This window comes from Podarcis pityusensis (genome assembly GCF_964106645.2).
Source record: "Podarcis pityusensis genome assembly, chromosome: 17".
In the NCBI taxonomy this organism is placed as follows: domain Eukaryota; kingdom Metazoa; phylum Chordata; class Lepidosauria; order Squamata; family Lacertidae; genus Podarcis; species Podarcis pityusensis.
In genome coordinates this window covers 33,487,797-33,505,019 of record NC_138042.1, presented here as the reverse complement: position 1 = coordinate 33,505,019, position 17,223 = coordinate 33,487,797, and the positions used below count along the sequence as shown (strand labels likewise).

At 47.5% G+C, this 17,223-nt stretch overlaps 1 protein-coding gene and 1 long non-coding RNA gene across 3 annotated transcripts in view; both read left to right on the top strand.

The window, feature by feature from the left end:
* LOC308466354 overlaps nucleotides 1-17,223 on the top strand; it is an 89,164-nt gene that overhangs the window by 29,315 nt on the left and 42,626 nt on the right. The window lies entirely within an intron of this gene.
* LOC308466271 (uncharacterized protein) lies at nucleotides 805-15,509 on the top strand. 2 transcript variants are annotated; one of them, XM_080987031.1, is made up of 6 exons: nucleotides 805-920; nucleotides 1,909-1,959; nucleotides 10,423-10,482; nucleotides 11,092-11,184; nucleotides 13,884-14,313; nucleotides 15,370-15,509. In XM_080987031.1, exons 1-5 carry the CDS (start codon nucleotides 875-877, stop codon nucleotides 14,270-14,272), a joined length of 639 nt encoding a protein of 212 aa, XP_080843157.1. In that variant the 5' UTR covers nucleotides 805-874; the 3' UTR covers nucleotides 14,273-14,313; nucleotides 15,370-15,509. The 2 variants fall into 2 exon arrangements, with proteins under 2 accessions (XP_080843157.1, XP_080843158.1); XM_080987032.1 differs by lacking the exon at nucleotides 10,423-10,482.

Genomic DNA, 17,223 nt, shown 5'->3' with positions numbered 1-17,223 from the left:
GTCCAGCTCTCACTTCCATACATCACTACTAGGAAAACCATAGCTTTTACTATACGGACCTTTTTTGCACATAGAAGGTCCAAATTTCAGCCCTTAAATCTTAAAAGGAGCTCACGTAGCAGGAATGAGAAAGACCCCCGAGTCAGAAGGGACAATACTAGGCTTAGGGCAAGTATGGGGAACCTTTGACTCTTCAGATGCTCCCAGTCAGCATGGCCAATAGTGAGGGATGAGGGGAGTTGTAGTTCAGCAACAGCTGGGGAGCCACAGGTTCCCCACTTCTGGCTCAGGGACTAGCAGTGTGGCTTCATATATATATATCTTTATACTGGAGATACCAGAGATATTATGCACACACCTGCAAGCTACGATTTGTCCCACATCCGCTGGAATCTGGATTTGAACCCATACCCCAAGGTAAGGCAGAAGCCAAGGGCAATTATCGTAATTAAATCACTGTGCCACACATATGGAGCCTAGAACTGGCGTCTGTTAATTACTATGGCTTGGGGATCCGCCAGAGAAACAAGGAATAATTTACCACCTGATCCAAAATAACTGACCTTTGAGCAAGCAGTCCTGCCAGAGGGCCAATGACCCTGCTATGATTTGATTTTAATGAACTGTTTGTACCTTGCCGCAACACCTGAAACCATTGTCGGTCATGCCAGGGAACATCACAGGATTATAGACCCTTTGCCAGGTGAGCAGATGGAAGTAAGACGCAGCGATGCAAAGAGACGACCTTCCAGAAATGACGCAATTAAACAGATGCTTAATGTCAGAGGGTGTTGCTGCAACCATTGCATGTGATGCATATATAAAGAAATGGAACTGATGCAGAGAGCTAGAGAAACTCCTGCTCCCCTTCAAGATGGCCAGGATTCTGTTCCTAGCATCTTTCCTGCTCTTAGTTGCAGGTAAGTCCGTAGAATTAGTGGCACTTCGGGGACCAGAGGGCTGGTTCATGCAGACCTTGTTCAGCACTTGAAGATAACACATGTAGCTGGCACGTTCTTGATTAGTGGCAAGTGATGGTTAACATGTATGAAAGGGCTATCACAGGTCAAAGACCACTGGTCAAAAATCTGTATCTCACCTCAGTCACAAGGCTTTTAAGTGGAGGAGATTTATAGATTCAGCAGATAATTTTCAAGGGATATGGCAATCACAGGTAGAACACATGAGTATGCACATGTGTGTACACAAATGTGAGCGAGATGTGGTTGGCGCTGTGGTCTAAACCACTGAGCCTCTTGGGCTTGCTGATCAGAAGGTCGGCAGTTCAAATCCACACGAAGGGGTGAGCTGCTGTTGCTCTATCCCAGTTTCTGCCAACCTAGCCGTTTGAAAGCATACCAGTGCAAGTAGATAAATAGGTACTGCTGCGGCGGGAAGGTAAACGGCATTTCTGTGCACTCTGGTTTCTGTCATGGTGTTCCGTTGGGCCAGAAGCAGTTTAGTCATGCTGGTCACATGACCTGGAAAGCTGTCTGTGGACAAATGCCAGCTCCCTCGACCTGAAAGCAAGATGAGTGCCGCAACCCCATAGTCGCCTTTGACTGGCCTTAACCATCCAGGGGTCCTTTACCTTTTTTTACACAAATGTGTGTGCAAGGAAGGGGGTGCCAAACTGGGTCCCTGACCCGGATGAAGTAAAGCCGTTTCGCCCTTGCCTAATTATCCTTTTATCTTTGAACTAAGCATGCCACTCAGAGAGAAAGCTTTATTCTTTTTTAAAAAACAAAAATACATTCTGCATCTGGTAGGGCAGGGAAGTAAGAATGACAGCTGCCACCCTGTCCCCCCCAAAATTGAGCAGCTGCGTCAATATACAATGACTACATCCAGGCCAGCACAGGAACAGCAGTGGTGAAGTAAGATGCTATTTATTTCTTTATTTTGCAGGTGTATATCCTGACTTGCTACCAGAGGATAAGAAAGAAGACCTGGGAGGAGGTAATACAAAATTCTACAATTTACGCACAGGGACAGGGACACACACACACACACACACACACACACACACACAGACACAGACACAGAGTCCGCTTACTCCCCTGGCCAATGGATGTGACCAGGAATCTCCCCTTTGAGCTCCAGGTCAGCTGGCAACTGAAGCAGCTTCTTAGTTGGAAGCAGGGTAGAGAGGGAAACAACCTCCTTTCGGCTGGTAGAAGGTGATAAAAAAGGGAAGAATATTGTGCTGTTCCAATAAGGTGGATGACTTAAAAAGCCCCCAAACAAACCAATTTTAATGATGTTGCCAGCATGATTACCAAAAACAAACAGCAATGGGGGGGAAAGAGAAACAAAAAATCTTTGCACAAAGCTTGTGGAGAGGTTATAGGACCTTGCATCAAGAGATCATTACCCCACACATTCCAGTGTTTTCCCCTTGTTGCAATAAATCCAAATTTGGGAGGATTTTTAAAAATTCTTTTGGATACCTAGATTTTTGGTTCTTAAAATTCTGCATATGATTTAATTGTCTCCCACTGATAATACTTATTTGGCAGTGTTCAGGCTGCTTTAAATGCAATTTTACTTTTTAACAGAGGAAGCAGGTAAGCAAAGATGGGAGCCGTGGGCTCAAGACCCCCCCCCCCAAATATGGATGCTGGAGCAACACTTTCTCCTGCCCATATGCCCATAGCTAGATGTACCTCAAAATCAAACTGGCTAGTACATACATGAAATTTCGGAATTAGGCTGAGCTACACTCTTGACTAGATGACTCTCAGGGTCCCTTCCAACTCTACCCATTTATGACTCTGATTGCACTGGGAAAATCTGAGGACCTTTTACCCTCCTCGATGGGTACGTGGCATTGCTCCTGGGAGATCTGTACCCACCTCTTGCTGAGAAGGCTCAAAAGTTTCCCACATTGCATCCCAGATACTAGATGCTCCTACCATCTCCTTAAAGAAAGCAAGGAAGACAAAACATTTCAATGCAGATCTTAAATGCTTTATTGCCGTACAAGATTGTGGCTTCTGTTCTAGTTGACAAGTCAAGTGCTCCATGGATGAGAGAGAGAGGGAAAAAAAAGAGAGGCTGTGACTCTACCGGTGAAATTGGGTAGCTGTGAATTGGGTTCTCAATGCTGCTCAAAAAGGGACTCAAGGTCAGTGGCAAGAATTAGACACAGGTGGAAGTCGCCAGCTAACAGAGGTTGCGGTTATACCTGAGCATGCGCCACAGGCAAACACTCTCGTCTGTGAAACCCTCCTCGACACCTGCTCCACTCAGTACGTCTCCTGGGAGGAAAGGGGACTTGGGCATGCACAGTGGCAGCCAGAGGTACCGTTGGGCCAGGGCGCTCAGGGTGGGGAGCTGCTCAGATTGCGCCTCCCACCACTGAGACAGGGAGACATTTGCAGGAGCCGCCTGCGCCAGCTGCTGGTAGCGGAACCACTCCACCTCTGCCACCTCTGCCAGCCCAGGGATGGCCTGCTCCTGCTGCAGCTGGCTCCAGCCCACAGCGCCCACCTGCTTGGGATCAAGGGCCCGCACGGCCTTCAACGTGGGCACTGCGGGGTGAGAGCTGAGCAAGTGCTCCAGGCGGGTGAGGCTGCAAGCCAGGACCTCGCGGAACTGCGATGCCAGACGAGGCGGGCACAGGGCCAGCTGCCTCCTGGTGTTTGGCCCGAACCCCATGTCCAGGTGGTAGGAGAAGGCAATGCGCAAGGCCTCCAGCTCGCCATAGGCCCGGTGCGCTAATGGCTCCCCCAACTTGTGCAGGAACTGCGCCGTGCTCAGGAGGACTGCCCCATGCTCCGCTGCAAAGGTGGCCTCCCCCACCAACTCCTCACTGCCTGACCCAAGAAGCGCCTGCAGTTTGGCCATGGCGGCACCCTCTTCTTCATCAGCTGCCACGAACTCCATCAGGATGGGGACATGTTCTGCGATGACGGCGGCCTTCTCCAGCCAAGCCTCTGGCCCAGTCCACCTACTGGGAACGGGCAGGGAGAGTGCCAGGCCGCGCTCTCTCAGAAACAGCTCGTAACGGTGGCGCAGGGCAGCCTGCCGCCCGAATGTATCCTCCAGGAGGTGCAGCACAGAAACCAGCCGTTCCAACTTATCTGGCCACAGCTCCATCACCAGCTCCAGCTGGTGCGCCAGGCAGGGGCTGTGAAGGGCAGTGGGCAACACCGTGCCCAGAATCCCGTTGGCAGCAAAGGCTTGGATCATGTGGGCATTCCCAGAAGTGACCACAGCCAGCACCCTGTGGGACAAGACGTGCCCTTCGCTCAAAACACCCGTGACGGCCCGGGCCACCGAATGGTGGCTCAGCTGCTCCAAGAACTCCACACCCAGGAGCAGAGGAGACTGCCCAGGCCTGTCAAGAGGCAGGACGGAGATGCCAAGGATGGCCCGCCCGTCCCCCGTCGTCGCCTCATGAAGGAAGACAAAAGTATCGCGGCGGTGGAGAACCTGCCGGAGACCGGACTTGTGGCGCCGCCGCAAGGCCGGGAGAACGCTGCGGTGGAGCTGGGCCACGGATGGGAGCGAGCGCCTCACGCCCAGCGGACGCGTGATGAGAGCCTCGAAGAAGCCTGCCTCAGAAAGCGGGATGCCTGTGTGGGCCAAGGCCTGCACCAGAGAGAGCAGGATTGGGTCTGGTTCGGGGACGGATTCCGAGCGGCGACACCAAGCTGGTCCCTCAGAGCGGAGGGATGAGGCCGAGGCCTGTTTGCGAAGCTGGGGGCCCCTGGTGGAACCGGCATCTGATCGACGGCGGCTGGGAGGACCGTGGGCCGGCGACGACTCCTCAGAGTTCAGGGAGGAACGCAGGCCAGAGGCCTGGGTGGGCTTCCTCAACGGAGTTGCCATGGCTCAGCTGTGGAAGAAGGTGGACAGGGTATCAAGAGAGGGAAAAGACGTTTGTTGTACCTGGAGCAAAACTCTAACATTGGGCAGAGACACACCATACACATCACTTCCCTCAAAGAATATTGGGAACAGGGGGGCCAACTTGGACAAAATATTGAGGAGCCCCCCAAGACATGGCACACAAACATCATTCGAATTGCAGTGTCCAACTTTGGGTGCCCCCTCCGGCCCCCTCAAATATTTTATGGGGGGGGGCAAAGGGACCTTGGCCCCTAGGATAGGTTACCAGACGTCCCTGGTTCCCGGGGACAGTCCCTGGATTTGCAAATCTGTCCCCAGACAAATTCCGTCCCCGGAATGTCCCCAGATTTGCAATCTGTCCCCGGGAAATGTGGCAGTGGCAGCCTCAGCAGCCCGGAGCCAGCCTGGTAGCGCAGTTGGCTCTGGCTGGCTTCAGGAGCTGCTTGCTGCTGTGGCGCCTGCCATTTTTCCTGTACCATGGCAATGAGCAGCTCCTGAAGCCAGCCAGAGCCAACTGCACTACCAGGCAGGCCCCTCCTGTGCAATGGCCGCCCGCCCGTGATTCCCGAACCCCCCCTGATCTGTCAAAACAAAGGGGGAAGAAGATTGGGGAAGGCTTGGGAGTCACGGATGGGCTGTTGCACAGTTTTTAAAAAAGCTCTGCGCATTTATGTTTCACAGGGTGTGAAAAAAGGGCTTTGCACCTTTATAAAATATGCATGTGTGCTTGGGCCCAGGGTCTTTTGCCTCACCATCCCCACTACTGACTCCCTGTTGCTACTCAGCTTCAAAAAAAAAAAAAAAGTGTCCCCGGATTCATTGGGAAAAAAAATCTGGTAACCATGTGTTATTTTAAAGACATATTCTTGAAGGAGGAGTGGATGGGGAAAGTGGCCAACCTTCCAATCGGAGACATTGGTGGCTCTTTGCTTAGTCCGCAAGTATCTAAGAAACAGGACTGGACCAGGCTAGGAAAACATTTGGGAGATATGGAAATTTTGAGTTCACTTGCTTCCCTTTCACCAGATGTTTCCTAGTACACTGTGCAATTAGACAACTCTTCGCCTACATGGAGATTACGGACAACAAGAACCTTGCCTTGCTAAATGGAAGGACAGAATTGTGGCATGCCAGGGTTTTTTAATTAATGGTAGACAAGACAGACAGCGGGTTGAGTTTCTGCTATGCTTGAACATTTGCAGAGTAGAGCCATGGAACATTAAAAAAAAAAAAAGTGTCCTCAGATTCATTGGGGAAAAAATCTGGTAACCATACCCTAGGGGTTGGCTCCAGTGCCTGGGAACTGGAGTTTAAGGGTGCTGGGAAGTGCAGTTCTGTGAGGGGTTGGGGAAGCAAGGACTCTTATAGGGAAGTTGTGTTTTTTAAAAGTTTCTTATTAATCTTTTAATGGTAAGAACCATCAGCATCGTATTTTCAAAATAGGAGCTATAGAACATCCAAACTGGACAATAACTATGTTGGTTTCAAGCCAGTATAACAAGTCATGTGCTTTCAATGTGCGTTGAATGTGCTTATGTTGTGGGTCTGCCCACTGCTTGTCATTGCAGGACCCCCCCAAACCCATTTTCACCCAGTCAAGAAATAGCAGCAACCACATACTAACACACTTCATTTTACAGCTCAGCTTCCAACACACCCAGGTCTCCACAGCCCATCCCTGAAGATGCAGTGGTGCATAGCACAACCATTACAGTGTGCAAATCTTTGCCTTAACACATTGCATCTCTATCGGGAAAAGCATTGGCTGCTACACTTCTGAACAGCAGCAAACATGGAACAGCAACAAATCAGGAACTGGAGTCTCTGAAACAATTTTCTTCCCCATGTAGTGTTGCCATTTTGTTAAAAGGGAAGGAAAGCTTCTAGCTCTTAGCAGCTAGGGCGCAGCAGGTGGAGGTTTTCTAAGCTTGCTGTACTGGGAAGTATTTCTCCTGCTTATTTCTGCTGGGTCCTACAGGAGCGGGAGGCACAGAACAACTGTCCATTAAGAGGCAAATGTTTGTTCATTGTGCAGGCTTTTTCCTTTTACATCCACACTGGCCCTAGGCCACACCATACATTGAAAGCCCTCTTATACCTCTTTAAATAGTCCCCGCTTTCCCCAGAGAATTCTAGGAGCTGTAGTTTATTAAGGGTGCTGGGAATAGTAGCTCTGCAAGTGGGCTAGGGACCAGCTCTCTCAGAGCACCCTTAAACTACAGTTCCCAGGATTCCTAGGCAGAGGGACAGACCAGAACTGTTTTTTATAAAGTGGAGAGGGCTTTAAGAGTTTGGTGCAGATGTGAGGGTCTTTTACCACATCCTCAAGTCTACCCAGTTCATCTGCTTCATGCTACCCAACAGCCCTACCAGAGAAAGCCATTTATGCATTAAAACCATTCTCCTCTCATGGCACATTATCGCCACCTACACTTCACCCACCAACCCCAGACTCGCTTAACTGTACAACACAGCTCCAAACCAAAGGCAAGGCTGTAGAGAAACAAGCATCTACCTTTCTCTTTCCCTATTGGTAAAACCTATTTGGTGTTTCGCAACTTTCTGACTAGTTGCAGGACCTTAGCCAGACCTAGCAGAGTAAATGCAGAATCCACGGAAGCAATTGGCGACTTGGCTGCAGACAGGATAGACAAAGCAGGAACCAGGAGCTTGTAGTTAGGTGTTTTTTATATACAGTGGACTATTTACAGGAACAGAACACAGATCTTTAGCTAGCTCTCTCTGACACGACTCACAACTCCTACACTGACACACAGAACTCTGAACCCTGAACTCTGAACACTAAACTCATTCCAGTTAGTAGGCCATTAATTATCACTCCCTTGAGAGAGCCTGACCAATCAGGGAGCTGTCTGCATGTCTCTGTTATCACCAGGCAGACTTACTCCTTCAGATTGCCTTCTGGCTGTCTGCCAAACCTTAATTGACTCTGTGTGAGTAGCTACACATACACAGTTTCCCAACACTCCCTTCGCAAACCAAGCCCAGAACCTTTATTCCTCATCTACAGTAAACACAGGAAAGCACATAGTTCCCAGGTAGCTACCTACCCACTCCTCCTGTACAACAGCATCCAAGTGAATCTCCCTGAGACCCGCCCTTGCTGCCTGCCTCTTTTATGACCCCAGCTATGTTTGGCTCCGCCCATCCACTTAGGACTCACCTGTTCCACCTGGGAATGAGGCAGAGCTTTACCTGATCAGCCAAAACAGGCACAGGCAGTGGTGTTGCTAGACTTGTGTGACACACACAAGTGTATTAAAGAGAAAGGAGGCACTAGTAGTTGTTGTGCTGGGGAGTAGCCAGAGATTAATTTCTGCTTCATTCATTCTATGAACCATAACACCAAAATTGGGCTGATTTTTTTTGGTGCCCCCCCCCCCCCCACAACTGGCAGTGCTGCATCTGACAAGCTGATCTCTGGAGGGTGTTCAGAAAGAGTGTGTGTTTGTGTGTCATCCCTGGAAAGTCTGCATAGGGATTGCTCAGTGTTTTTTTCCTGGGGGGAGGAACGCAGGGGTATGCATACTCCGAAACATTTTGTGAATCTAAGTTTGGCCTCATTGAGGGGCAGTGTTTCAATATGAGTAGGAAAATGAGAGTACCCCTAAACATATTTTTTTTAAAAGAAAAAAAGCACTGGGATTACTAACTTCTTTTGGGAAGAGGGTGTGCACCTTTAGCAGTAGAAATTTAACAGGTGAAGCATTTCCTGGTATCAAGGTACAGTACAATCATAGGAAAAGCTTTACTGGTGGAAGCTAATCAGGTAGTTGACTTGCCAGGGGAAAACAAAACAAAACTGGAAGCCTTATGCATGGCTAGGAAGGCATTTAGAGTAGAAAACTTTTTTAAAAAATTCAGGGAGACAAGTAAGCATTTTAACAGCTGCACCAAATGTAGACAAGTTACCATCAGTGCATCTCTATACTGGAGAAAACATCACCTGGTGATTTATGCGTCTTTTGCAGCTGTTAACAGGCACACAGCCACTGCTTCTTAAAAAGAAAAGGTGGGCATTCTCACTGAGAGATAAAATACCACATTTATTTTACTTTAAGGTGACAACAACGTTTAGAAGCCAAACCAAGCTGGGCTTTCTCTAGTTCCTTGGGATGCTGTGGGAGAATTGAGATTTTTCTGACATTGAGTATCTCTCTGGTTTGACTTAAATGTTTATTTCACTAATCATTTCCCTCTTTGTTGGGAAGATAGGGACTGTGACAGTGGGACCAAGGCTCTCTGTCAGGAAATTCTCAGTTCCATCACCAAACCACAATGCCCAGGATACGAAGCCATGGCAATTAAACTAATACTAAGACTAGATTGTAGCCCATCAAATGTTAGGTTTTTAGCTATTCCACAGTGCTTTAACTACGTAGAAGTAGATTATTGGAATCCTATTCCTAAGCAACCTCTCTCATCTCAATATGTATGATCTGAAGGCACACTGGTGCCATGACCTTGCTGAAACTGAGGTCTGGGTCTGATCAGTTCCTGAATGGGTGACTAGAAAACCACATGTGTACTGTCTTGGGTTCCAATACAGAAGGTTCCATTCCTGATAAGACCTCTTCTCATACCCTCCAATGTTTCTCTGATGAAAATAGGGGCGCCCTATTCAACAACAACAACAATTTTATTATTTATACCCTGACCATCTGACTGGGTTGCCCCAGCCACTATGGGTGGCTTCCAACATATATAAAAATGCAATAAAACATTAAAAAAGCCTTCTCTTTACACGGCTGCCTTCAGATGTCTTCTAAAGGTTGTATAGTTACTTATCTCCTTGGCTCATGGGTTGCATAACTCCCGTACCCTCCAACATTTCTCCAATGAAAATAGGGTCATCCTGGGATGCGGGTGGCGCTGTGGGTTAAACCATAGAGGCTAGGACTTGCCGATCAGAAGGTCGGCGGTTCGAATCCCCGTGACAGGGTGAGCTCCCATTGCTCGGTCCCTGCTCCTGCCAACCTAGCAGTTCGAAAGCGCTCAAAGTGCAAGTAGATAAATAGGTACTGCTCCGGCGGGAAGGTAAACGGCGTTTCCGTGCGCTGCTCTGGTTCTCCAGAAGTGGCTTTGTCATGCTGGCCACATGACCCGGAAGCTGTACGCCGGCTCCCTTGGCCAATAAAGCGAGATGAGCGCCGTAACCCCAGAGTCGGTCATGACTGGACTTAATGGTCAGGGGTCCCTTTACTTTACTATGGAAAAGCAGGACATTCTGAGATCAAATCAGAAACCAGGACAGTTTATGTAAATCCGGGACCGTCCCTGGAAAATAGAGACACTTGGAGGGTCTGTCTTGCTTGCGCCTATCAGAACCACTAACCTAGAAAGGCATACAAATGAGGACGGCCACCATTGTTGATCTGGATGGTGCAAAAGTGACCCCTCAGTGGCTAAAGAACAGAGTTCCCATATAGAATGCTACTAATCTACCTATAAAGGCAATTCAGTGTTTCATGTCCCTGAAAGGACTATTCCAGATTCATCTGCTTAACCTCATAGAATACCATTTCATGTTTTCCTTTCCTCCAGATGTTGATGAGCCTGCAACACCCACACCACCTGTAATCGTAGTTACTGGAGTGATAAGAGGTGAGTCCACACATTTCTTCTACATCATGTAACGGCATTGATAAAAGGAATGGGCAGCAGTGAGAAATGGCTTAGACTTAGATCATTCCTGGGTCACAAACCACCATGAGCCTCATTTTTAGTGGTCCAGGGATTGCCTGTAAAAATACAATAAAAACCGTACAGCATGTTACAGTTGCTGCAACAGGCAGAAAGACAGGAACCCTGTTATCTCTTTGCAGCGTGGCTGCGGAAGGAACTGGGTGTGGGGAGTTTGAGTGGACAAACACCTGGAAGCAAAACTATTAAACAGCCCCTCTCTTGGCCTTTCTCAGCCTCAACTGAAGCTTCCAAGGCTTCTTTTCCTTGTTGTTGTTTTTAAATCGAGAGACTGACTCAAGTAATGCCTAGGTTGGTCCTGACACACAAACTAGACAAGATCTGTGATGGGTGTTCCCATATTTTTCTTCACATTTTGGCAAATAACAGCTGTGGAGGGTGGGAGAAAGGAGCAGCGGCGTGATGAGGACCCCAGGGCTGGACTGGTTGGGTTGATTCTTCCTCCCAGGACCATTTTCTCAGTAGAAAAATGGCCTCCCCACTCAGCTGCTATTTGCTTTGTTCCTCTAGAGGAGACCACAGTGGGAAAGGTTGAGACCACAACGGCAAAGGTTGAGACCACAACGGCAAAGGTTGAGACCACAACTCCAGCATCAACGCCTGGTGAGCATCTTGTTGACAGTTTCATTTCATTTCCGCTTTCTATAGTACTATACCCAAGGCAGTTTACAAGCTGAAGAAACAACAAAATATACAACAAAGATTGCACACCTTATATCACAGGGGTGCCCAAACATTTTTCAAAGAGGGCCAGATTTGATGAAGTGAACATGCGTGAGGGCCGACCGAAGTTGTTTTTTAGGACTGAGGTTGCTGAGCTTTTTTAAGGATTTTACCCCAGGACATATACTGCCATGGGGGTCAGATTAAATCGACCGGCAGGCTAGATTAGGCCCCCAAGACGGACTTTGGACATGCCTACCTTATAACAATCTGATCCAATACAAAAAAGCCATAATAAAATATATCTGTAAAACGAACAACTGTTATCAAATAAAGCAATATATTCAGTGATCTGTTGGAATTTAATAGTACACAATTGAAATTAAAGGAACCCCTGACCGTTAGGTCCAGTCGTGGACGACTCTAGGGTTGTGGCGCTCATCTCGCTTTATTGGCAGAGGGAGCCGGCGTACAGCTTCTGGGTCATGTGGCCAGCATGACTAAGCCGCTTCTGGCAAACCAGAGCAGCACACGGAAACGCCGTTTACCTTCCCGCCAGAGTGGTACCTATTTATCTACTTGCACTTTGACGTGCTTTTGAACTGCTAGGTGGGCAGGAGCTGGGACTGAACAACGGGAGCTCACCCAGTCGTGGGGATTCGAACCGCCAACCTTCTGATTGGCAAGCCCAAGACTCAGTGGTTTAGACCACAGCGCCACCTGCATCCCGTCAATTGAAATTAAATATCAGCAAATAATAATTAAACAGAAATCCACTGTTAACAATAACAATAAATGTTTACTAAAGTAGGATCAATAAAAATAACAGCAAGTCACAATGCATGATTTCACCGCTGCTTGAAAACACCCACCCGCCATTTATATCCTACAAGGGAATGTCCAGGGTTCTCCTCTCCCCATTATATACTCATGGCAACCCTGGGAGGTGCCGTATTTTTCACTCCATAAGACGCACCTGACCATAAGATGCACCTAGTTTTTAGAGGAGGAAAACAAGGAAAAAAATATTCTGAACGAAACAGTGGATGTATGCTTTTTGTGGTTCATGCTGTGGCCACGGACATGTGATCTGATGGTGAATTTGGGGTGACCCAATGCAAAAATCCTGAGGATCCATGTGGATCCATGCTTTGTAACCATGTTTTTGTGCCATTGCGGCCCCACGCAACAGTGGGTGCGTGATTTTTTTGGTGCAGGCTGTAGCCATGGACATGCTATGTGATCTGATGGTGAATTTGGGGTGAATTTTGGGTGACCCAATGTAAAAATCCTGAGGATCCATGGGCTTTTTCCTCCCCCCTCCCAGGCAGCCTCTGCTAGTGTCCCTTATTTCTCTCCCAATCCCACCAATCAGCTGCTTCCATTCAACACTCCCTTCCCTCTTGTTTGCCTTAGTGTCTTTTCCTTAGCTGGAGCAGTTTTTTGCTCCTCCTTTTCTTCTAATTTCTCTCCTTATTGCTTTAGTCTTCCTGTTTTCCCCCTTTGCAAGTTTGCTGTCTTTACCTCCTCTTCCCAGGCAGCCTCCTTTATCTCTAGAGTCCCTTATCTCTCTCCCTGATCGGCAAACGATCAGCGGCTTTGTTTCAACACCCACATCCCTCTTTCTTATTTTATTTTTTATTAAGGATTTTCTTGATTTACAAAAGTGTGTTCAATGTCTCTCTCTCGTATATATATATTTTTTCCATGTAACATTTTTACAAGTCAGTTTCATTTGTTGAGACATTGGGAAGAAAAGGGGGGAAAGAGGTGATAGGGGGGGGAGATGAGTGGGGGTGGGGTAGGGTGGTGATGAAGCATGATCTGCTTTTTGCCCCTAGGCAATTCGGCTCCAGGGACCACACATTCACTCTATAAGACGCACAGACATTTCCCCTTACTTTTTAGGAAGAAAAAAGTATGGAGCGAAAAAATACGGTAGATTAGGCTGAGAGACAGTGACTGGCCCAAGGTCACCCAGTGTGCCTCATGGCTGAGGGGTGATGTGAACCCTGGCTTCTTATTTCCCAGTCCAATACACTAACCGTTACACTACACAGGTGTATTTTACCAGTGTATGATTTTATTTCTCTATAGCATTACTCATGCACCACTCTTTTGGATGAAGTTCACCCAAGGGGGTTCGAAACGACATGAAAACAGAGAGAATGCAATTATCTGAAATAACCAAAGCCAACCAAGGCGGCCACTTACACAATGATTTACAATGCCAGTTTATAACAATCTGCGGAGGCGAGGTAAAATATTGAGCAGAGTGCTATATTCTGTAACATTTCTCTGTAGAAAAAGACCTCGACTCAGATTTCCAGATAAAGACACCCTGCATCTCTAGAGTTTTCCATCTTTCAGCTCTCTGCTTGTTATTGTTTTAACAAATAAAACTTCCTTCTTTTATTTCTTCATCCCAATACACACCTTTATCTAGCACCTTCCTCTGAATGGCTTGTCTCTTTCCAAGCTTTGTTGCCTAGCACATAGAAGAAAGATCTTGAGATATGGCCCAGCCATTAGCTCGCCATGAGAAAACACCAACCATCTTTCTTAAGCCATTAGCTGTTCATCTTCTTAACAAAATGAATGACCTTCCAGTTGTTAACACACATATATTTGTTGAACAGGGTGTATTACCCAGGGAGGGAAGCCGGGATCGTGTCCAAACCCAAATTTCCGGCCTCGTCACCATGGGCACCATGACCACGGCCCACGTCCGAAAGGAAAGGGATTCAAGAAGCCAAAGCATGATTCCTCTTCTGAGGAGTCTGTGCCCTCAGAATGGAAACCCAAGTTCCATTCCTCTTCCGAGGAATCTGGCTCCTCAGAACGAAGGCAGAAAAAGGGTGGTCACCATCACCATGGAAAGAAGGGACATCGGAATCTCTGCAAGCCTCCACCATGTGGGGAAGATGGAGATTGCCCAGATGATCTGAAGTGTTGCCTTATTTCCCGCTGTGGGAGGAGGTGTGTGAGACCCATACCCATGCTGCGAGGAAGCAACCTTGGGGAATAAGTGTCTTAAACTCTGATGCTTGTTCCAAAGCTCCATCTTTGGTAAGTAGCATCTTGCATTGCTCTGCACCAGTTCCATGTCCACCATGTCAAAACTGGCAGCCATGTTGTGCCTAACCTGCTGAAAATAATATCTATTAATACTCTGATATTGTGGTACAGTGGTACCTTGGTTCTCAAACTAAATCCTTTCCTGAAGTCCATTCCAAAACCAAAGCGTTCCAAAACCAAGGCGTGCTTTCCCATAGAAAGTAATGCAAAACGGATCAATCCGTTCCAGACTTTTAAAAACAACCCCCAAAACAGCAATTTAACATGAATTTTATTATCTAACGAGACCATCGATCCATAAAATGAAAGCAATAATCAATGTACTGTACCATAAAATAAATAAGACATTGTAGATGATAAAAATCAAAAATAATTTTTTTTCTTACCTGCACTGTTGATAGTCATTGTTTGGATGGAGGGCTTTTATCCATTTCTGCAGTCACACAATCAATCAATCAATCAATCAATCAATCAATGAGTAGCTGGACTGGGTTCCACACAGTCACAAAAACAAATTAACCGAAAAAGCTACAAAAACAAAAATGCAAAATAAATAGCAAAAACAAAAGCGCCAAACTTAATCCATTCCGGAAGTCCATTTGACTTCCAGAATGTTCAAAAACCAAGGCACAACTTCTGATTGGTGCAGGGGCCCCCAGAAACAATAGCCGACAGCCACATCGGATGTTTGGCTTCCGAAAAATGTTCAAAAACCAGAACACTTCCGGGTTTTCAGCGTTTGGGAACCAAGGCATTTGAGTACCAAGGTACCACTGTATTCTGCATTCCCCACCTACCCTTCCTGAAACAGTGGAGTGGAAGATGTAGAAGTGTGTTTTGACCATTTGGGCATATAAGGAGTATAGAAGTTAATGATAATTCTAGTTTTGTTGACGAAAAGGTGGGAGACCAGCTTTTGCACCGCTTGCGTCTCCTGCTTGGCCCAGAGAGAGGCTCCATTCTCCAAGAACTTGCTTGCTAGCTCTTTGAACACCAGGTGGAGCCCCCAACCCCACTTAAACAGCCTGTTTCTTTTCTCCCCCGCAGAACTGGAATAGACGTCACAGCAGGACTAAACCACAAGTGGGACCGGCTGAATAAATTCTGCGCCCTTTCAGGTTTAATTGGCTTCCTCAAAAAGCAAAACAAAAAAACAACCAGATTAAAAAAAAAGCATTAGCAACTGATTTTCAAGCCGTGTATGCTCATCTTTTGTGCCCATTGAATTCATTTGATATTTGTGTGAAAGCTCAGGCCCTCAGGGCACCTCAATGATATAATAATAATAATAATAATAATAATAATAATAATAATAATAATTTATTATTTGTACCCCGCCCATCTGGCTGGGTTTCCCCAGCCACTCTGGGCAGCTTCCACAAAGACCAAAAATACACTAAGATGTCACACATTAAAAACTTCCCTGAACAGGGCTGCCTTAAGATAGCTTCTGAATGTCAGGTAGTTGTTTGACATCTGATGGGAGGGCATTCCACAGGGCGGGCACCACTACCGAGAAGGCCCTCTGCCTGGTTCCCTGTAGCTTTGCTTCTTGCAATGAGGGAACCGCCAGAAGGCCTTTGGCGCTGGACCTCAGTGTCTGGGCTGAACGATGGGGGTGGAGACGCTCCTTCAGGTATACTGGGCCGAGGCTGTTTAGGGCTTTAAAGGTCAACACCAACACTTTGAACTGTGCTCGGAAACGTACTGGGAGCCAATGTAGGTATTTCAAGACCGGTGTTATGTGGTCTCGACGGCCGCCCCCAGTCACTAGTCTAGCTGCCTCATTCTGGATTAGTTGTAGTTTCTGGGTCACCTTCAAAGGTAGCCCCACATAGAGCGCATTGCAGTAGTCCAAGCGGGAGATAACTATGATGCTATGGAAAACATGAATCATAACAAAAGCAGCATGGGAGGGTGGATTGGACACTACCAGAAAGCAATGGTGGAGTATTTCTTGCTGGCGCCCGGGGTGGGTAGGTGTGCCATGGGGGCAGTGCACACTGCTAGAGTGACCCCTGCCCACTGGAGCCAAGTGGGGCCATGCTGTGCCGTTTGCTCGGCCATGCAGTGGGGAGCCTGGCTGGCCAACTCCTTTGAAGGGCACACACAAAAGCGGCTTGGGCTGGCAGGGCACAAGCCTGTTGTGTCCTCCTCAAGCCTATGTACACACTAGCAGCTTGAATCACGGAGAGGTTGGTTCTCCTTGCTGCGATTTGAGTCACATTCTTATGTTGCTGTATACACCAGAAAAGTGGGTGGGGATGTCTTCTCCTGATGCTCATTACTCAATTTATTTTCTTGCGCATGCAAACACATACACACACAGCTCCTATTCACCAGAGCTGTCGTCAAGAGTATGTGCAATGACTATCTGAAATGTACACATCTCAGCTTAACTGTAGCTTCTGTATTCAAACCGGATGGAAGCTGGTTTGAGGGGGAACACATCAGACAGGAATATTTCTCAAGAAGCTACAAGATACCTATGGATTGTAGCTAATGTCATGTGCCCATGGCTTCAAACACCAGTGGTGGGAGCGCACTAGAGCCAGAGTAAACGGGAATGTGATGTTGTTGCTGGCATGCGTCGGTCTCCAGAGACAATGGAGTGCACTTTTGCGGGTGACATCAAACTGCCACAATAGCGGCACCGAAGCAACCTCCCTGGGGTGCAAATTTGGGCAGCATGTATGGCAGTCATGGGCTACCCAAATGACAAGACCCCTGACTCGGCCTTGCTGATGTGGTCCAAAGGAAAGCAGAGCAATATGGTTGATGTTAAGTTGTGGGTGAACATATCAGATGACACAGCGATTCTCCAAACAGCTCTTGTTTATTCACAGGTCAGAACGGAACTGAACTGAAAGGTTCAGCCAGCCTGCTTATATAGAGCTCCAC